Below are 22,342 nucleotides of genomic sequence, written 5' to 3' on the forward strand. Positions count from 1 at the left end.
TAGGCATAGCTAGTTAATATGTATACATGATCGCAGCAGCCAATAGGAGTAGGGAAATGGATCGCATGCGTGAGAAATAATTCAGACATCGATATAAAATACTGGTATATGTATATAGAGAAAGTCAACAGGAACGATATATATGCAGTCTCCCTACTGTATGGCTAATTGGCTATGCCCTACGACGAATGATGATTAGATGCCCTTTTCGGCCTTCACACTGTCGGCTGGCCCTACGCTCTGACTGCCCATTGATGCGCACTGAAAATGCTGCAGCGCGATGCCCGGCTCATCACCACTCTTGCAAAACGGTTCAAACCTTGACACATGCAATTGACGGCCTTACAATCCGACTGCACCGATATTTTATTATTTCACGCTTGCTGTTTTACAGTCTACTGAATTCTCCAAAGATTTCAGTCGACGGTTGACTTCTTCTTCCTTGCCCTCCGGCCGCCATCGTTAGGGAGGTTCTTGGGAGGCAAGCCAGGTGGAGAAGACGGAAGGATCGGCGAAGCGGTAGGGATGCCATCGGCCACGAGCTTTATAGGATAACCTGTGTCGACAGCGGGAGAGCATCAAAGTCGACTGAAAAAAATCTTATTTTGAGGCAATTGAAGTATAGAATCTTCCTTAGGCTCCTCTCAATGCCTTGTTTATTAAGTGATATCTAAATGAAAAGATAGAGTAAGAAATTGCTGATAAGAAATAAATTTACAATGCATACATGTATATTGTTAGTTTGATGAGGTCTCCTAGTGCAATTAATTATCTCCGAGTGGTCTAAGATTGCTTAAAGATAAGAAACATGCTTATCCTCTCTGCTCTTTAAAATACTTATCATATCAGTTTTTTACCTAATTAATATCCACAGAACCAGTATTGGGAGAGGCATTTCTGACCATAACACAAGCTCCAGGAACAATGGCGAAGAACAACCACATCTACTACAAGTTATACTTGGTGCAATCGCCGACTCCCAGGGTGCACGTATGACGTAACTACGTCATCCGCCCGTTCATCCGCACTGCCAAGTGGTCTCCCAGCCGCACAGGCCCGCTGACAGACGGGGCCCACATCATACACGCACAGTCCCACTAGTCACACCCGACCGCCTCCACGTTATTACCACTACGGCTCAGCTCAGGGGCACCCAGTCCTCGAACCCCTCACCCCTCCTGCACGCGCCCACGCCCTTGTCCCGTCCTCCTCAAGAACCGCACCCTTCCGAGTCCCAGCACCGGCGCGGCGATGGCCCCCGCCGCCCGCAGCGTCGTCGCGCTCGCCGCCGCCGTCCTCTTCTTCGTCATGGACGCGGCGCGCGCGGCGGACGACGGCGAGGTGCGCGCGCTGCTGGCACTGGGGTCCGCGCTGGACCCGACGGGCCGCCTGCTCCCGTCGTGGGCGCCCGGGCGTGACCCCTGCGCTCCAGCGGGGCGCGGCGGGTTCGAGGGCGTGGCCTGCGACGCGACAGGCGCGGTCGCCAACGTGTCGCTGCAGGGGAAGGGGCTCGCCGGCACGCTCTCGCCCGCCGTGGCCGGGCTCAGCGCGCTCACGGGGCTCTACCTCCACTACAACGCGCTCCGCGGTGGCATCCCACGCGAGCTCGCGGCGCTCACCGGCCTCACCGACCTCTACCTCGACGTCAACAACTTCGCCGGGCCCATCCCGCCGGAGATCGGCATCATGGCCTCCCTGCAAGGTGAACACTCAGTCACGACCCCACCACAGAGTTCATCCAAGCTTTCCAACTCTCCTCTCCGGCCATGCATGCCGAGATGCGTTCTCTGGGCGCGTTGATTTCTCGGAACCTTCATCCTGCTCGTGTCGCGCACTCGCGTGCATGTGGCGCCTTGGACTGACTCTGGCACGAGGATTGCTGCACTACTCGGATCGATGATTGATTCGGTTCATTTTAATTTCTTCTGTCTACTTTGCGTTCCTTGACTCCAGAATGGGTGCTGTTTTGCCGAACTACCCATTGGATTTTTCTCGTCCGTATTTTGTCGTCCCAAGTTTGGTCACATTGCAACATTTCTTGGCTGGTACCCAAGATTTGGTTTCAGATTTACTTGTTTTCTTGTTTCGTTTCCCATAAAATTTCAATTGACTTTGCTATTTGTCTTTTTCGAACTATGTTTCGTTCATACGATAGAATATGGGTTTAAATAAACTGGATTTCTGCCACCCTTCTGGATACTATTATTGAGCTGCCTGCTGGCTAGACTGTGCTGGGAGGTTGACTACTCTGTAAAGTACTATAGTCTTCTTCTCCCTAGCCGCTCTACTCATACAAAATTAGTACCAATCAGATGAGAAATTAAGAAGCTGTTCTGTTCTTACGTGTTCATAGTACCAAATGTTTATTGGCACGTATTGGAGTAACTAGCACTGATCCTTGCATCCCTGACCTGATTCAATGCCGCCGCCGCCGTTGATCTGTCCGTGCGCAGTGGTGCAGCTCTGCTACAACCAGCTCACCGGGAGCATCCCCACGCAGCTCGGGAACCTGACGACGCTCACCGTGCTGGCCCTGCAATCTAACCGCCTCAACGGCGCCATCCCCGCCAGCCTCGGCGACCTGCCGCTGCTCACGCGGCTGGACTTGAGCTTCAACGACCTCTTCGGCTCCATCCCGGTCACGCTCGCGCAGCTGCCCCGCCTCGTGGCCCTGGACGTCAGGAACAACTCCCTCACCGGCAGCGTGCCTGCCGGTAATCCATCCATCCCGCATCGATTCTTGAGCAATGCCAATGCGTGATTAGTTTTTTTGGTAGCTCGATCGGTTGGCTAATGGTGACTTCGTTTTGCTTATTCGTTCCAAGAACTGGCGACCAAGTTGCAGGCCGGGTTCCAGTACGGGAACAACAGCGACCTGTGCGGCACCGGGCTGCCCGCGCTCCGGCCGTGCACCCCGGCGGACCTCATCGACCCAGACAGGCCCCAGCCGTTCAGCGCCGGCATCGCGCCGCAGGTAACGCCGGGTGGTTCCTCCGATGGCGGCGGCCACGGGCGTTGCAGCGGAGCCCGCTGCGGACCTTCGACCAAGGCGCTCGCTGCCGTCGTCGTCGTCGCCGTAGCCCTCCTTGCGGCCACGGCGGCCGGTCTGTTCGCGCTCTCGTGGCGCCGGTGGCGCAGACAGAGGATCGCGGGGGGCTCGCCGCCGGTCGCCGCCGGCCGGTGCAGCAGCGATGCGGTTGCCGCTACGAAGGCGTCGTCGGTCCGCAAGAGCGCGTCGTCGGCGCTCGCGAGCCTGGAGTACTCGAACGCCTGGGACCCGCTCGCCGACGGGCGTGGCGGCGCCGCCGGGTTCGGGTTCTCGCAGGAGGTGTCCCAGAGCCTGCGGCTCAGCACGGAGGAAGTGGAGTCCGCGACGCGCTACTTCTCGGAGCTGAACCTCCTCGGGCGTAAGAAGGCCGGCGGCGGGTTCTCGGCCACGTACAGGGGCACGCTCCGCGACGGCACGTCCGTCGCCGTGAAGCGGCTTGGCAAGACATGCTGCAGGCAGGAGGAGGCCGAGTTCCTCGAGGGGCTGAAGCTGCTTGCCGAGCTCCGGCACGACAACGTCGTTCCGCTGAGGGGGTTCTGCTGCTCCAGGGCGCGGGGGGAGTGCTTCCTCGTCTACGACTTCGTGCCCAACGGGAGCTTGTCGCAGTTCCTCGATGTCGACGCCGGCAGCGGCCGTGTTCTGGAGTGGTCCACGAGGATCTCCATCATCAAGGGCATTGCCAAAGGTATAGTGGTGCTCCATCCCCTGTCACTGTCTAACTAGCTATCGGTAAGCTAGCGTCACTGATCTGCCACTAGTGGCATGCTGCTAATCTAATGACCAAATCTTTTCTGCATTCACACTGTTCATACTGGTTCACACATCCAGCCGCAATCCACGAACGATGATGCTTCTGGGGTAGTTTGGTTTTTAGCTTCAACAGGTGAAGCTAAAATTTGGTTAGAAATTAAATTAAGGTAGTATTGAATTTTAGCATTTAAAATGGCGTTTGGTTTTGAGACTAAGTTAAAATTTGGTCGGTCAAAAATTTTGACGGATGATTTAGTTATCCGAGATTTACTCATAAACGCTATAGAAAATTTTAACCAGTTAAATTTTTTTAGGATATGATTAAATTTTTGTTTCAAATCAAACGGGAGCTAAATTTTCAGAGCATGACCAAAATTTGGTTTGGCTTTTTAGCCTCTAACCAAATAGCCCTCTAATCTCTTTGTTGATGCTAGTTGTCATCTTTGCTGAAAAACGCATGCAACATTTGGCGACAACTTTGCAAATCTGCCTAGATCATATATGCCATGCATGGCTATTTTGATTCTTGCAATCACTGGAAGGATAGCTCATCGATTCATCGATGCTGCTGGTACTGTGCTGGGTTGTTCGCATGTTCTGCAGAAGCCTGTGAATAGACCAGTGAGCACCAATAGTGACATTCTGGAACTTTTGTCTGTACTGAAGGGCTGTTCGTGATGTGTCACAAGACTTTCGTGGTACTTGTAGCTTTGCAATCGTCTTAATGTAATTTCTACGTACTATGAGTGTGAAAACATTGGTAATTTTTGCAACGTGCATTTCACTAGCAGTAGCTTAAACTCTGGTAATTTTTACAGCATTCCAGATTTTGCTTACTGCTGCTCGTTATGCAGGAATTGAGTACTTGCACAGCACAAGACCAAACAAGCCCCCTCTTGTCCACCAAAACATCTCAGCGGACAAGGTCCTGCTGGACCACACCTACAAGCCTCTCATCTCCGGGTGCGGCCTGCGCAAGCTCCTCGTCGACGACCTCGTCTTCTCGAGCCTCAAGGCGAGCGCCGCCATGGGGTACCTCGCGCCGGAGTACACCACCGTCGGCCGGTTCTCGGAGAAGAGCGACGTCTACGCGTTCGGGGTGATCGTGCTCCAGGTGCTCATCGGCAAGAGGAAGACGACGCAGCTGCCCGTCGTCGTCGAGTCCGGTGACGTCGAGGAGATCGTCGACGGCAACCTGCAGGGGAGTTACTCTGCAGCCGAGGCCGCTAAGCTGGCGAAGATCGCGTCGGTTTGCACCAGCGAGAACCCGGACCAGAGGCCTCCAATGGTAGAGGTGCTCCAAGAATTGGCCACCGTGTGATGGACGTGCAAAGGCAAATACTCATCCACTGTAATTGTTCATGCGAGTCACATGCCTGACAGTGCGAATGTACCATGAACCTGTAACCTAGCTTTGGCGAATATGGCCGTATTAGAATATATATGTAATTTTAATGATTAATAATAATATAATCAATATGACTAATATGTTTATCAAATAAATATTTAAGTAGATCTCATGAATATAATATATGTAGAAGTCGCAGAAGCCGAAACAAAGATTGATTAAATTGGAGAAGCTCTAGAGAAATTGTATATGTCGGATGATCCGATATAGAGAAGTTTGTACATGTCAGATCATTTCAGTTTATAGCAATAATACACATCGGAAAGTCCGTCGTATGAAGATAGTGCACGCTGGAGTGTTTCTAGAAGAAGAAGATCAAAGATGCTACATATCGGATGGTCCAGCACTCTGAGTTGTACATGCTGGAGGGTTGTATCGGAGTATTTGTTATAGAAAAGGTTGCATGTATTGAAGAATGAAGTTTAACATACCGAAAGATTCGACACTCTAAAGATTAATACACCGGAGCATTTCTTACAGAGAAGGTTAAGTGGCGCGGTCTGGCTCAAGTATACATGCCGGATGGTCTAGCGATAGAGTTGAAGCCAACGCCGGAATATCCGGTGTTTAGAATGGATTTGAGTGGGTTTCAACGGCTAGTTTTTGGATGATGTACACGTCGGATGGTCCGGTGAGTATAATACTGTTTACACTGGATCATCCGGCATATACAGTAAAGTTCAGTCGTTAGGGCAATAGCTAGTTCATGGGGTTGAGGCTATAAATACTCCTCCACTTGGTCATTTGAATGTGCTGGAGTGCAAAGAAACTCATATACACTTGTGAAGATATTGAAGCTACCAAAGTGCTAAAAGTGATCATCTAAGGCAATTAGCACAAAGATTAGAGAGTGATTTGTGCTAGTAGGCCTAGAAAGAGTTGTTGCTAGGTGTTGTTGCCTAGAAAGTGGATCAAGAAGTGATCCTAAATTGTACCAAATGGTACGTCGATATCTTAAAGTCTTGGTGACTCGTTGGCACCGTGAGCCTTTGTGGCTCATACTTATTGACCCTTCGATTTGGTGTGGAGCAGTAACAAGAAGCTTGTACGGGGACGCGAAAACCCTTACCTTTGTGACTCAAGCTTCGAAGTGAAAACGGTGGCAAGTGACTTGAAGAGAGGCTAGCGGTGAGACATTGTCTTGGTGGCTTGCTGGCTCATTTAGCTTGAGGCCTTGCCTTGTTGGTTTGGTAGCTCAAGAGCCATGATCGAAAGATTTTTAGCGATCAAGGGCATATCTTTGATGGAGCTCTAACGTGGACTAGGAGTGGCATTCATACCATTAATACTATCTAACTTATTTACGTTTTCGCATTTACATACTTGCAATTAACTTCCGTATAGTAGATTGTAAACTTTTTAAACGGTAGAGTAGATACACTAGATAAACGTATAGCATATTTAGATACAAATTGATACAAGCTTATCTTGTAAGTTTTTGAAGCTAAATAGTTTTAAGTATCCTAATTCAGCACCTCCTCTTATGACGTCACTGATCCTTACAAGTGGTATCAGAGCCTCGTGCACTTGATAGGTTTAATCGCCTAGAGTGTGACGTCCGGGGTTAGAATGGATACTCATAGTGCTTCATATTTTGACGACACTTACTTCCTCCATTGAAAAATTCTCATGTCTTATTATTTACAAACTAAGGGTTTAGATGTTTGAAGAGTCACCGAAGAAGGGATGAGATCTTGTGTCACAAGTAAGGAGAAATAATTAGATGCATTAACGAAGAGTATTCTTTTATCATCTCTATACATAGATGCTTTCGATAGAGTTTATTCTCTCACTATTGCATATGATATTTGGACTAACCTTATTAAAATACATAAAGTCATAAAGGATGTGCACAATAAAAAATATCATGTGTTAGTCACTAAGTTCAATGGCATCAAACAACTTCCCCATGAAAGTACTAATGACAGGTACTCACGTTTGAATATTTTTTTGTCAATAAGATTAATAGGCTAGGTTTGACGCCAATTGAAGATAATCAAGTGGTGAGAAGGATACTTCAAGTTCTTCTTCCAAAGTACAAGTTGATAGTCTCCGTCATCTACGACAACGACATTAAGAACATGACTCTAAGTCAAGGGCTCGGCAAGATCAGCGCCTATAAGATGACCATAAACATGGGAGTTAAAGCTTCTTCCTCATTTGGCACCAAGAACTTTGCTCTCACAAGCAAGTAAGCTTTATGCCCACACATGAAGGCGAAGATGAGGAGGCAAGAGTAAGAGTTAAGCTCAAGAAAAGATGATGGTGATGAAGATGAAGAGAGCTATGAAGAAGATAAGCAAAGTACCTCAAGTGATGAAGAGATGGATTCCAAGGTCGTCAAGCTCATCAAGTGGAGAAGAACCTCAAGAGGATCAACACCAAGATTGATCATCTCATCTCCATAAAGAACTTGGTCAACACAATTGATCATATCAAGAAGGAGAAGAAGACCAAGAACAAGAGGGAGACAAAGGGAAGAGACAAAGTATTCGCAAGCATAGGAAGATGGATGGATGATTCAAACTCAAGTGATGAGAGCTTTACCACCCGCTCCTCCAAGAGAAGATCTTTATTAAGGTCATCATCAAGAAAGTCATCGCATAAATGCATTATGGCCAAAGGTATAGAAAACGATGTAAGTGATGATTAATCCGATGAAGATTCACCCTATCAAGAAGAACTCTTTGATTTGATCAATGAGCAACAAATGACCTTAAAGAAACAAGCTAAAGAACTTAAGAAATTAAATACTCTTAATGATATTCATGCTATATTTGTTTCTAATTATAAACAATTATTAAGCAAATTCGAATTACTAAACAATGAGCATGAAGAGTTTAAGGCAAAATTTGAGTGCATCGAATCTCAACCTAAGGTCCATTTGAAGCATTCTATCGCTCTCTTTAATTCTAATCCTAAGGTAGATAATTCTACTTTTTATGATGATTTAATTAATTTATCTAGCTCACCCCTTTACAATGAGACATGTATTAAGAATGTGGTTGTAGATTCATCTAATGATCTCATTACACATGAGAATAATAAGTTCAAGCAAGAAGTAGGGAGGCTCAAGAAAGACTTGGCAAGATTAAAGGGCAAATAGCATGTCCAATCTTTTCAAGATAACAATGATAGCATGGTGAACAAGCTTGCGGAAAGGTCCATCGTGACATACTTCAAATGCCATAAAAAATACCACAAGTGCTTCTAATGTAAGCAAGTCAAGAAGGAGACTAAGGAGAAGAAGAAGATGAAGAACCTCTCCAACAAAATCTCCAATCTCTACACCAAGCCCAACTACAAGATCAAAAACAAGAGCAACCACTACAAGATCAAGAAGAAGGACAATGGTAAAGTGGTTGCACACATGGTTAGAAGAAAGGATTGAAGTTGGAACCAATATATTTGGGTGCCCAAGGAAGTTATCACCAACATAAAGAGACCTAATCGGTTTGTGTTCCAAAGAAGACTTAAAATCCACGGGTCAGCATTGGGGATTTGTTGACTTGGTGTATAAGATATAGTGAAGATTCAAGTAAAGAAGTTAAGTATACAAGATTAGACACATTGATGAAGATATTAATCATCATATATCTAAATCATCACCAAAGGTAAAAGAGGTAATGGTAGCTATACTTGGAGCATTTCTTACAGATAAGGTTTCATTGGTGTGGCTTAAGTATACATGTTGGATGGTCCAGCGATAGAGTTGAAGGCAACGCCAGAATATCTGGTGTTCAGAATGGATTTGAGTGGGGTTATAACGGCTAGTTTTTTGATAATGTACACGCTGCATGGTCCGGTGAGTATAATGCTATTTACACTGGATTATCTAGTATATACAGTAAAGTTGAGGCGTTGGGGTAACAGCTAGTCCGCGGGGTTTAGACTATAAATACCCCTCCAATCCTCCACTCGATCATTTGAAGGTGTTAAAGTCTAGAGAAACTCATATATACTTGTGAAGACATTAAAGCCACCAAAATACTAAAAGCAATCATCCAAAGCAATTAGCACATAGATTAAAAAGTGATTTATGGTAATAGGCCTAGAGAGAGTTGTTACTAGGAGTTACTACCTAGAGAGTGGATTAAGGAATGATCCTAGAGTGTACCAAGTGGTATGCCGGTAGCTTAGAGTCTTGGTGACTCGTCGGCACCGTGAGCCTTAGTGGCTCATGCTTGTTGACCCTCCAACTTGGTGTGAAGGAGCAGCAAGAAGGTTGTATGGGGACGCAAAGATCTTTGCCTTAGTAGCTTAAGCTCCAAAGTGAAGACGACGGCAAGTGACCAGAAGAGAGACTAATAGTGAAACATTGCCTTGATGGTTTTGTGGCTCATCCGGCTTGAGATCTTACCTTGGTGGCTCAAGAGCCGTGACCGAAAGAGTCTTAGCAACCGATAGTATATCCTAGGTGGAGCTCTAACGTGAACTAGGGGTGACATTCATACTATCGATACTACGAAATTAAAATCTCTTATACCGAGTTTACTCTCTCTATCTTATTTACATTTCTGCATTTACATACTTACAATTTACCTTCCTAGAGTAGGCTGCAAACTTTTTAAACGGTAGAGTCGACACACTAGATAAACGTAGAGCAAATTTAGATAGATATTGATATAAGTTTATCTTATGAAGTTTTAGGAGCCAAATAATTTTAAATGATCTAATTCACTCATTTTATAACATTACTGATCCTCACTGATCTTGGAGAATATCTGAGCTAGGCACTCATCAGTAATCATTGATCTTAGAGAGCATCTAATTAAGGTGCCAGTACATTGCCTAGGATCATGAGATCTTGTATCATGCTAATGGCTTGTCATTGCTTGTAATGGATGAGCACCGATCCTCGTCTTCCATGTTAGGTGACTTAATGCAGCCATTTGTTGCAACACTTATGCTGAGCTCTTGTGATTCCAAGTGTACCAGCAATCCCGTGTACCAATTTGGCCGGATCTCCTGAGTCCTGAGAGGGAGGAAAGAGCCAAGAGACCTAGGAGTCATGTGAGCTATGATCCCACCCCCGGTTTCACTCTTTTTTCTTGTCTTGTTTGGTCCGTCCGGCCTTGTGATCCCAGGCACAGAAGCTGATGAAATCTCACAGGCCACAAAAAGCACACGGTGGTCGGTCCTGGGCTTGTTATGCTAGCAGCTAAGGGGCTGGACAAAATAGACTCTACCAAACAATAAAATATAATTATGGCACTGAACAAGAAGAGAACAGCAGCTCCAAAAAGAGTGAAACCGGAGGTGAGAGTGAGACTGCAGGCTGTTGCTGTGCTTATTTTGTAAGATACTCCTATGGTAGTATTGTAGGTTCTTTGGAATGGAGTATTTGGAGTTTAGTAGACAATGTAGTAAACTTTTCAATGGACTGGCATACTATGGTAATAGCATAGCCAACGGGTGGAACAGAAAGTTGCAGCGTACGTTGTCACAAAACAAGTCCAGATTCCATCTTAATTATTACGATTTCTGGTACTGCTTCCAGATATGCATTACGACCATGCACCTCCCACAAACTAATTTCAGATCCGGGCACTAGTCAGGGTTAACTTTGCTGCACTGCACTAGAGACCAACGTCCCCCGGGACGAGGAGAGGAGGCGCCGCGGCCGGGAAAGAAGTCACCAGGCGCGGCCGCGGCCAGCCAGCAGTCACCACCGAACAGGTGAGGAGGGTAACCAGGACTGAGGAGAGCCCGGGATCAACCGACGCGCGCGGAGAGCCTCGGTTGGGCTGATACCCCAGATCTGCAGGCCAGCCCAGCCCAGCCCAGACAAGCGCAAGAAGCTAGCCAGCCGTGCGATTTTTTTATATATTTTATTTCTTTAATATTTTCAAGAATACAGTGCATGCTATTTCAAAAATCCTAGGTCTGACTTACCGTCGCCCGTTCAACAGACAAGAATAAGATCTCACCCTAGACCTTGCTGGTTAGCGAATTAAATAATTGAAGAGAAAAAGATTTCGCCCGTTTATCGAGCGAGATTAAGGTCTCGCCCGTCGCTGAATGGGCGAGACATTCGTGGCGTATCCACCGCATGGGCCCACCATGGTGAGACCTTTTTGTATTTAAACCAGCATGACTAGCCCTGCTGACGTCATGCATCATTTGTTTCCCACTGAGCCAAGAGGAGAGGAGAGGAGGGGAGGGGAGCAAAAGGGAGGGGAAAGGAGGAAATTGTGTGGCGAAGCTCTGTTGGAGGAAAAGGAAATTGTGTGGCGAAGCTCTGTTGGAGGAAAAATATATGTTTTTTCTCTGATTTATTTATAAACTCGATAGGATAGTCACTAGTGCTAGATTTTAACATAAGTTATATGCTAGATCTAGAATTTTTTAAATCTGGTTGGATAGCTACTAGACGTAGGTTAGAATGTAGATCTAGTTTTAGAATTAGAGTTTGTTATAGTTTAGCAATTAGATCATGTTTATATGCATATTTTAGTAATTAGATGTAGTATTTAGACATATTTAGATATTAAATGTAGGTTTTAGAGTAATCATAACTGATGTGGTAGATATATGATTTAGAGGTGTCTGATGTACGGTCTGAGAATATTTTGTTGTAGCATAAATTACATGTTGAGCTATGTCAGTAATGAAATTTTCATTGTAGATGTAGTTTTACATAATTATTTATGTTATATTGCAATAATGTTAGGATTTTTGTTGATGGTTGTTAGGTATGTCGTATATATGGTAGTTTATGATTTTTTATGGTGATATTGAAATATTATATGATCCAGAAGGGATAGTATTGTCCGTATTTCAATCAATAGACAAAGGTATCTCCAGACCTATGTATAAAAGTATCGGACACTTATATGCTTGGTTGACATAGGGTTTCAAAATAGACCCCAAGATTCAAGAGATGATTATTAACGTTGTGAGTAACCGTTACAGAGAAGGTGTGTACTAGGAGGTGTTCCCGTTTTAGGAAGATAAAGTGTGGAAGAGGTACATACATGATGTTGTGTATAGAGGTTGACCTACTATGTTGCTTGTGCAATGAAATAATAAGGAGGTAGTTGGGGAGATACAGTGTAAGGGGTATGCGGAGGAGGTGGTGATGAGGAAGAGTATGAAGAGGATGTCGATCTGAATGGTGCGCATTTACCGAATTATTCGAATGAATTTACTAGTGAGGTAGATGAGGGGGAACAAATCCCTTCTCTAATTGAACAGATAAAGCGGGATGATCGTGAGGCTAACGAATCCCCTGAGTATGATATCTTGGATGATGAGGATGATGCTCTGGTTCCCACAGACTAGGAAAATCTCAACTTCAACAACCATGTGGTGAATGAAGGGAATCAAGTAGCCTGAGAGTATACACAGAATGCAAGGTGCTAGGCATCATACTAGTCAAGCCATGAAGGATGTTGTGACTCAATGAGTGACATCGCTTCGACGATAGTTTTATATTGTCAAGTCAAGCAAAAAGAAATATGATGTCAAGTCTGCGAATGAGAGTTGTCCATGGTGGATGCACGACTTTAAGGGGAAGTAGGTTGACTGTTAGGAGGTATGGATTATGGTCAAGCACTATAGCATGATGGATGAACTTGAGCACAACCACAGGAACATAACATCATCCTTTATCGCTAATGTGATGTACGTCTAGATTATGAATAACTTGAACTACGAACCAGGGTCTATAATAAGGTAAATTTAGGAGGAGTAAAAGTATACTATCAGTTACAACAAGACATGAAGGGCGAAGAGGAAGGAAAAATTGAGGTTTGGGACCTACGAAGCGTCCTATGAGAACCTGCCATATTTACTGCAGACCATTGCTTGAAAGAATCCAGGGACGTATTACGACATTGATAACTACCTATTTTTGTCCAAACCTGGAAAGTGCATCATGAAGCGATGTTTTCTTAGCAATAGGGGCATGTATCTAAGCTTTCAAACATTGTCGGTCTATCTTGTGCATCGATGACACTTTCCTTATCGACAAGTTCACGGGACAGATCCTAACTACTATTGGGGTCGATGGGAACAATCAAGTTCTATCATTGGTGTCGATGACATGAGAACCAGGGGTCCCCGAGTCCCGAGGCCAGGACAGCAGAATGCCATGTGGCGCCTTCCCTCGGGGACTATCTCCCCGAGGTCCGAGAAGACCCAGTTCCGGCAGGGGTGCTCGGGGCCATGAACAGTGGTCCCCGAGTACCTGAGAAGGTAGTTCCGGGAGAGGGCGCTCGGGGCCATGAACAATGGCCCCCGAGTACCCGAGTTCCCCGAGGACCCGAGAAGACACGGTTCCGGAAGATGGCGCTCGGGACCATGAACAGTGGTCCCTGAGTAACCGAGTTCCCTGAGGACCGAGAAGAGACATATCCGGGAGAGGGCGCTCAGGGCTATGAACAGTAGTCCCCGAGCACCTAGAGTTCCCCGAGGACTTGAGAAACCCCTTGCTGGTGGACCCCACAAGGGCTAAGTGGTGAGGTGTCAATTGGTGAGAGACCCGATGCTGCATTTAAGAGGGAGCTGGCATGTCACTTCCAACCACTCCCCCCACGCCTGTTGTCAGTCCCTGCTACCGCCCGTCAGGGAGGCGTGGGGGCATTTAATGCGACAGGTCCCATCACACGTCATATTGCGCGGCTTAGAGATATCGTCGCTGGGCTCGAGGCTTATCGCCTGCCCCCCCTGCTGTGTCAGGCCCGCTCTAACCGAGCGGGCATGTGGGGTGGTTAGGCGGCTGCCCGGTGGGCCCCCTCCTGCAAACGGCTAAAGCCGTGCGTAACGGGTGACAAGACCGACCGGGGACACACTTTTCAACCCCTGTAACGCCGAGCTACAGCCCATGATGGTTGCTTTCCATTTATGGCTCATAGGAACTCGTGCCCTCCTTTCTGAGCACGCCAAGCCTCCCCAACGGTATAAGAAAGGGGGTGGACACCCCGGAGAAGAAGAAGTTCAAGAAGTCCAACGGACTCAAACAACCGGAACAAGCTCAGAGAGATCGGCACTTGAAGACCGAAGCTCCAGACTTGGACAAAAAAACTTGTAACAAAGAGATCCAGATAAAGGCATTCCCATAGCATTTATAGCGTACACACAGGAGTAGGGTATTATGCTCCGTGTGGCCCGAACCTGTCTAAAACCCCCCGAGCATTTACTCCCATTAGCAGTCCATCGTTCGTCCCTTCTACATCTCATATACTCGCATTTAATTCACGTACGAGGTAGATTCAGAATCATCCCCCCGGCCGAATCTCAAAAGGGGTCCCTCAGGATCCCCGCTTGAGGAGTTCATCCTCCGACAATTGGCCTTCGCATTTGTGGAGGGTGAGAACAGCAACAGTTGGTGTTGGTTTTTGTGCCGTGTGAGCATGATAATTGTTTGTGGTCGGTCGAATGTGTGTATTATACATGATCGGCATACTGGGATGCTCAAGGTAATTCTAGATCTACAAAATGGAACAGACGAGGCATTTGGGTGCAAATTTTTTTCACCAATTCAAGAACAAGAACCTCATGAATATGTTCAAGCAGTTGTGCGGTCAGAACCATCAGTGAAAGTTGATACTCTTTGAAAGACATTGGATGAGCTAACGAAAAAGCAAACACAGGAACATGCAGGGAGGCCCTTGAGGGGGTGGAGGATGAACCAGTACCTTTTAAGTCCCTATCAAAGGACAATGAAGCTTGCATCATACGGAGGATTGGGTCAACTACCAGGTTATTTAGCGAGTGGATTGAGAATGAGACGACAAAGAAGTGAGCTCTTCTTTACGACACAAATGGGACTAGGTACGTTATTATGACTACAAATTTAGTAGTGGTTTATAACTGGGTGATGAAATGTGTTAGGGGGTTACCACTGGTGGAGATTGTAGAGTTTATACTTCAAGGGACAAGCAAGTGTTTTAGGGACTGCTATGCAGTAATGCACACGACGCTGAATAATACTAGTATGATTTATGGGACGAAGATGACTAAGTACATGAAAGATAAGGTGGAGAAGACAAAGATGCTCCAGGTAAAAATCATAGGAACTACACATCACAGATACAAAATTCTATGCAGGGACAAAATAAGGAGAGGAGGCAAGTGTGAGAGAGTTATCTAAAAGTGCAACATCTTCGATGATAGGTGCGTTTGCACCTACTACAAGCCGATGCTACTACAGAAGTCATGATGCCATGTGATTGCCGCGTGTGCTATGACAGGTATGAGGATTTGGAGGTACATCTCCTACTACTTCAAGAAGAAAGCTTTGTTTGACACTTGGAACCAAAAGGTCTACGGTTTCAGGATTTATGGTTCTTTCATGAAGAAACTTGTGCTCGATTGTGTGTTCATCCCTGATCCTAATAAGATAAAGAAGAAGAAGGGACAACGTAGGACTACGTGGCTTCATAATGACATGGATGGAGTAGAAACCAAGCGTCGTGTGAAATTGTGCACTAGGTGCAACAGAACACAACACACTTACAAGAAATGCACCATTGGTGTCCTAAGTGTGAACCTCACGGAAGCAGGTCCTTCTGGGTCTGGTGCAGATGACAGACATCATCGGGGTTGTCAGTCGTCGGCTTCGTCAGCTCATTTAGATCGATTAATGTTGTAAACGTGGTGTGATGAATATTCATGTGCACAACATTGTACTTTACTGTTTTAGTACTGAGACTGTCACTATGTGCGAGGTTGTAACATGTTAGGTTATGATTTGTTCACATATTTATGTATGATTTGAACAATCTATTATGTCATGTTATATGTTGGACATTTTGTTCAGTTCCCATAAATAAATACCAGTTTAGATCAGGTCTAGAGTGGTCGACACTGCTTAGTCTTTGTTTGTTTTGCATTAAATGTAAATAACCTGTGAACATGCAAGTAGGTGCACCTGGAGCTGCTTGACCCTGAGGTCGACGTTAGGCACCGTTTGTACCGCACCGCAGTGCAGGATGAGGAGCTCCCGGTACTACGACCTCATGTGCCGGATGAGCTCATGAGGACTGGCGAGCACTGGATTCCAAGGTTTGTCCATTTTACATTTAACATTTCATACCTATTTTTATCGTTATTCATCGCTAACTGTATTTGTAACATCCCAGTTTTGGCCAATGAAATTTCAAATTTTTAATTCAAATAAAACCCTTCAAATCACTTCAAAACCATCTCAAAACCTTTCCTTCTTTTCTTGAATCCAGCCCACTCCTCCCTCTTTCCTTTTCTCGGCCCGGTTCAGCCTTTTTCTCCCCCTCCTTCTTTCCCTCCCTCACTGCCCGGCCCGTTTCTTCTCTCCTGGCCCGGCTGCACTCGCCCCTGGGCTGTCCTGCCTTCTCCACCGCACCAGCCCACCCAGTTCCTCTCCCTCCCCTTCTCTTCCTTCCACGCTGCACCAACCCAGCCCGCGCACCTCTCCTTCTTCCACCCCGGGACAACGCCGTGCCCACGCGTTACGCGCACGCGTACGCTAGAGCTCGTCCGGCCGCCGCGCGCAGGTGACCCCCCTACCGCACGCCATGCTGTCGTGTCATCCTCTTGCCCTCCCTCTACCCTAGCTCATCACATCCCGACTGTACCATCAATGACCACGCGCGGGAAACCTGGCCGCTGGACACCGTCGTGTCGTCCACTCGCCCCGACCCCTTTTCCTTCCGCGCCAACACACCCGTGCACACACGTACGGGGTTGCCAGGGCCGAGTCGCTCGGCTACAGCCGCATTTACACCACTTGTACCGAGCTAAGCGAGTGCGCTCTCACCGCCATCCTTGCCACCCGAAGCTCTGCCTCTCCTCCCCGCCCATAAATAGCCTGACCGAGTTCCTTCTTCTTCACCGCAAACACCCGAGTACGTTGAGGCAAGCCTCGTCTCCCTCCTACTCTCTCTCGCTCTTACTGGTCCCCAATTCTCTCTCTCCTCTGAGATCACCCCCCACCATCGATCTCCCTCGACTGAGCTCCAACCGCTGCCATTTCCAGCCACACAGCACCGCACCAAGCGCCTCCACCCTTCCCCACACTCATTTCCCTGTCCCTAGCCCTCACCGAGCTCCATGCCGAGCTCCCCGAGCCGCTGCTATAGCCACAAGACGCCAGCCCATCCTATCCCTCCCCTCGCTCGGTCCATCACCTCCCTCTCTCTTCTGGTACATTCGCCGTCGAGAACGGCGGCCAGAAAGGTCTTCCGACGAGCTTTCCGGCGGTGCTCCGCCGCGGAAGCCTCCCCACTGCCGTCCCATGCCACCCCTCTGAGTCGATGTCCCCCCGTCATCTCCCTTCCGTCACCCCTCTCTCTGCCTTAATCTAACATGTGGCCCGGCTGTCTAACGTCGTCACCCAACGCCGTTATCCCCACCTCGAGCCAAACGGGACGTCTCAGCCCAGAAGCAGCCTAATAACTCAACCCACGAACAACCGATCGGCCCATGTGAATAGTATCTCTTTCCTTTTTCCTAAAAACCGGATTTTCTGAGGAATATTCTGGGAATATTCTCCCCTCTTCCCTTTTTCTCAATTTAACCTACCGACAAACTTCAAAAGCCCATAATTCCTCCATTTCAACTTTGATTTCGACGATTCTTCCACCGATATTCTTCTAAATTCGAGCTCTATCTATTCATACCATTTTCACAATTATTTAAAATTTATTTGTATTTATTTGTGTGTTGTCTTGTTTGTTTGTTGCGACTAGACGCCGGAGAGTTCGTTGAGGAGGAGGAGGACGTGCCAGGAACCCAGGAGTTCGAGCAGGATCCCCTCGAAGACTTCAATGAAGGCAAGTTGCAATCCGTTTTTCTTTTGACCATATTGAACCCAGTTTTATCAACACAACCCGTAGCAGCCGTTTTACTCCGATATACTACATGAAGTATTACTAGTTGGCATATTTTAAATTGTTAATCTAGTTATAACCTAATGTAGCCTAGCCAACCATTTGTGTTTATCCTGTGTGCTTAATCTTAGTAAACTCAAGAACTCTCCATAGCTAATTTACTCATGCCTAGGCAATTACCTTGTACTTGTACGCTTAGGAATGATAATCTTTATTGTTACTTCATGTTTAATCAAATCTAGCTTTTCAAAGGTGTAAAACTGGGTGTTGGTGTTGTGTGGGTTATGGTTGGGTAAAACCTTGTTGATGATAATGCCAATTTCTGAGATGGGGTTAGAGCTAGGGCAAAATCAGGGTTCCTTCGGGAATGCCTAGGGACTAGAAGCACTGTCCGTGAGTCAGGCTTTGGGAGGAGTGCTGCCCGGTTGGCAGACTCCATGTAGAGATGTTTGCCTTGGCTCGTTTGAGGACCGAGTTAATGTGACATCCTACCTAATCTATACAATACAACCACTCGACCATGTATGGGCAGGTCTTAGTCTAAATTCTCCCAGCTAGTCTACTATCGTCTGGAGGCAGGTGTGCAGCGGGGAACCATGGAGCAGATGCAGGCGGTGCAGGCTTGGCGACCCGGTTGGAGGCCTAACTACAGGTCATGAACCCCTAATTAGCTCCCGTAGGCGGTTAGTGAGATGATGGTGTGGTGGGTAATGGCTTTGTTGAATCGCGCTTCCACGGTAGTGGAATGTTGTTAAACTCAGCTTGTAGATAAAGTGTACAACTCTGCAGAGGTAAAATTATTCGAATAGCCGTGTCCACGGTCATGGATGAACTACGGTTCGATCGCAGCAACTAGCTTGGGTTGCGTGTGTTCTCCTTGTGGGTGAGTGGGCAAGGTGTGCCCTGTTTTGGAATGTAGGTCCGACCATGTGCCGTGAGTTACAGTGGATGGGGTGTCCAGCAACAATAAAACTTAGACAACCTTTTTTTTATTACTGATGTCGTTTTTATAAACTGCTTATATAAAATGAACCATGCATGTGTAAAACTTTGCTTTCTGCAAAATTCAACCTTACAGTTTATCCTTGTTATCCATTTATGCATGTATTCGTACCCCCGCCGTAGGGCAAGGGTTGAGACTTGTTGAGTACTCTTGTACTCACCCTTGTTTGTACTTTCAGAGGACGACCCGGACTTTACCGAGGTAGACGGTGAGGAAGACGAGTAGGCTTGGTCGCGTTCGTACCTGAGTTGCCTGTGAAGCGGTGTGTTCTCCATGCTGTCTATGTCATGTACTCTGTTCATGGACCCTTATAATAATGCACTTGGGCCTGGTGCTGTATGTTCTATTAGGCTGGTGGATTATGCTCACCGGCCATCAAGTTGTATGGCATTGATATTACCTATTGTAAGACTCTTATTTACCAGCGACTGATTTAGGAACTGATATAATAATGGTTTAAAGCACTGGGGTTAACACGGGGTGGTTCAGTATTATGTTTGCAGGTTGTGTGCTGGTGGCATACTTCTGTTGTGTCGGCTAGTGGAGGTGGACGCCGACCCCTAGGAGGTCCCGCAGTATAGCTAGGCTTCAGCTGTTCTAGCTGCAATGTACCACGGACTGTGCGATGGCTGCACGAAGACCGACATCAACGCAATCCTGACCGGGTGTCCCCTGCTGCTTCAGATGTGGTCGTACGAGCGCACCACCGGCTGGACTTCCTGCGTGGCCGATCGTTCCACCAGACCACCTCACATACTTAGCTAACCAAGTGAGAGCGAGGAGGCTCAGGGTCCCGAGGACATATGCAACCAGGGGCCTCGTCCCTAAGAGGGAACGTAACTTGTAGGTAGCTATGTCATTGCTACTTTCATGGTGTTATGTAATTGTCTTTCTTCAAACAACTCTGATTACTGTTACTTTCATAATATCTTTCTTCAAACTATTCATACAATGACCATTACATAACAGTGGCATGAAAAACATGTCGACCGAACGTATGATGGCATATACGATACCCCATATAGTGTACCGGTGCTTCACCTTATATGTCTTAGGGAATGAAAAATAGTACACATCAAATACGAAATTAAATCCTCTGCCTACCACAAGATCACATCGATATTACTCCCAATTGTTCCTCTGACCAGCCATGCGAGGCGGGATATAGCTTCTTCTAATGTTTCTGGCTCTCTCTTGGCACAACTGTTCCTATAGTTCCTCGATGACGATGTAAAGGTGACGGATATATTCTTGAATATGTGGTCCTATAGTCCCACAATTATCCATCTAGAAAAAATTATAGCTGAGATAAGTAAATGGTGTTGCAAAAATAGGAAAGAAGGTGAGTATTATTTTTTCGTACTCTGAAATGTGGACAACGGAAGAATCGACGTCCTACGTCACTGAAATGCTCATAAACTTGGACTACAACATCATCTCCATGTCAACATGGAGGCCAAAACGAGCAAGGAAGAGCACTGTGGTTTTCGTAGATATTTTCTTGCACTCGACAATCTGTCTTTCCATAAGGTATACTTCGTTTAGCGATGGAGTACTACATGCCATTGTAACTTGTTGTAGAATGCGTATGAGTCGGTGTATATTGCCTTATGTACTGTACCCACAGACAAGTAATGAATGCTTACGATGACCCTTATTTGTGATGTACTTTACCTTATTTAATAAAATAGCCGGGTTTTATCATTGTACCAATATGTTTTTTCTAAGCCAAATGCTTTTATATGATTTCCTGCCTTCCATGCAGAGACAACAATAACCCCTTACTAAACTTTTGCAGAATAAAATAACCACACTAAGCAACAACTTTCACAGGAAATCTCTGTCAAGCATCAATGCTACAATTTTTCCAACTTTTATAGTGAATCCTATGCTTCAGCCCCCATGCAAGCGCATGCACTCAGTCCATGCACCAGCCCCCAGCCACTATAAATAACCCCACCCTCATCTATTGATACATCACTCATTCTTCAACTCTCTCAACTGTAATGTCTTCCTCAGCTCCACCATACCCACCCAAGAAACATTGGGGGATTTCCGTCCTCCAGGGGGTTAAACCGCCAATGTGCTTCTGTGGTGACCCTTGTAGGCTTTGCGAGTCTCAGGACATCACCTACATATATTGGCCTATGCTTCTTCATGTGTGCAACTACCAGTACGATAAGCCTCGACATAGACCATACGAGTACCCACCGGTATAGCGATATAGATCACTCCTGTGGCACTTTCCATATGATTTCATGCATTCTCTTACTAATCTCCCATATTATTTCATTTGTCCAGTCTCCTCCACATATCTGTGACTTCATAGAATGGCTCGACATGGAGCAAAATGAGCACCAGAAGCGGTGGATCGGTATGAGCATGCGATGAAGGAGGGAAGCATACAAACACTGGGAGTACAAGCAACATCAGGAACTACGACTAAAGTGTCAGGAGGAACTACGACTAAAGTGTCAGGAGGAGCAGCTCATGAGAAATACAGTGAAGGAGTGCACCGCGGTTGAAGCACGTGAATCAGAGAGGGAAAGAAAGCGGGAGAGGACCCGTCGCGTTAAGGCGCAGGGCCCTGAAGCTCTGCAAAAGTGCAAATATACTAGGTGCACTCAGTAGAGAACATCTATTGTAACCTGATATTTTTCATTCCCTAAGTCATGTTATGATTAGCAGCGACACACTATTAGGTTAGTTTTTAAGTGTATCGTACATGTCAATGTTTGTTGTCATTATCTCTATATGGTTAGGATCCTTTCGCGTAGCGACGATAAACCCTATGTTCCATATAATGTTTGTTAGCGTAGGTAACCTTCGTGCCGTGTTCTATGCTAATAGTGCTTCACAACTACAATTGTTAAAAAATGGATTTTGTATTCTCCTAACATAACTTCACTAAAAATTACTCATACAATTCTCACCGAATGAATGTGTACTATTTTTCAAACATGTTGACAAATTTACATCGAATCAAAATTTTCAAAACAATAACCACTATCGACAACTATTTGCATAACTAACATTTCTCACCGAATGAATGTGTACTATTTTTTAAATTGCCATATACAAAGAAGTTAAATTAAAAAATAAAAATTATATGCACATATCACCCATTCAGCGGGCGAGATCAATTTCTTGTCCACTGAATGAGTGACATGAAGGTCTCACCCATTCAACGGGCGAGAACAAGGTCTCGCCCGCTGAACATGCGAGATCTTCCTCTCTCCGTTTATTTAATTTACTGACTGCCGAGGCCCATAAGATCTTATCCATTCAACAGATGAGGCCTTCTTCTCGTTCGTTGAACG

At 46.2% G+C, this 22,342-nt stretch overlaps 1 protein-coding gene across 1 annotated transcript; it reads left to right on the forward strand.

Annotated features, from left to right (window-relative positions):
- The first annotated feature begins 1,167 nt into the window (after nucleotides 1-1,167).
- LOC133914702 (LRR receptor kinase SERK2-like) lies at nucleotides 1,168-5,271 on the forward strand. The gene is made up of 4 exons (XM_062357754.1): nucleotides 1,168-1,702; nucleotides 2,454-2,714; nucleotides 2,826-3,734; nucleotides 4,654-5,271. Exons 1-4 carry the CDS (start codon nucleotides 1,252-1,254, stop codon nucleotides 5,118-5,120), a joined length of 2,088 nt encoding a protein of 695 aa, XP_062213738.1. The 5' UTR covers nucleotides 1,168-1,251; the 3' UTR covers nucleotides 5,121-5,271.
- The last annotated feature ends 17,071 nt before the right edge of the window (nucleotides 5,272-22,342 follow it).

The sequence above is a fragment of the Phragmites australis genome, chromosome 1, assembly GCF_958298935.1.
Source record: "Phragmites australis chromosome 1, lpPhrAust1.1, whole genome shotgun sequence".
NCBI lineage: Eukaryota > Viridiplantae > Streptophyta > Magnoliopsida > Poales > Poaceae > Phragmites > Phragmites australis.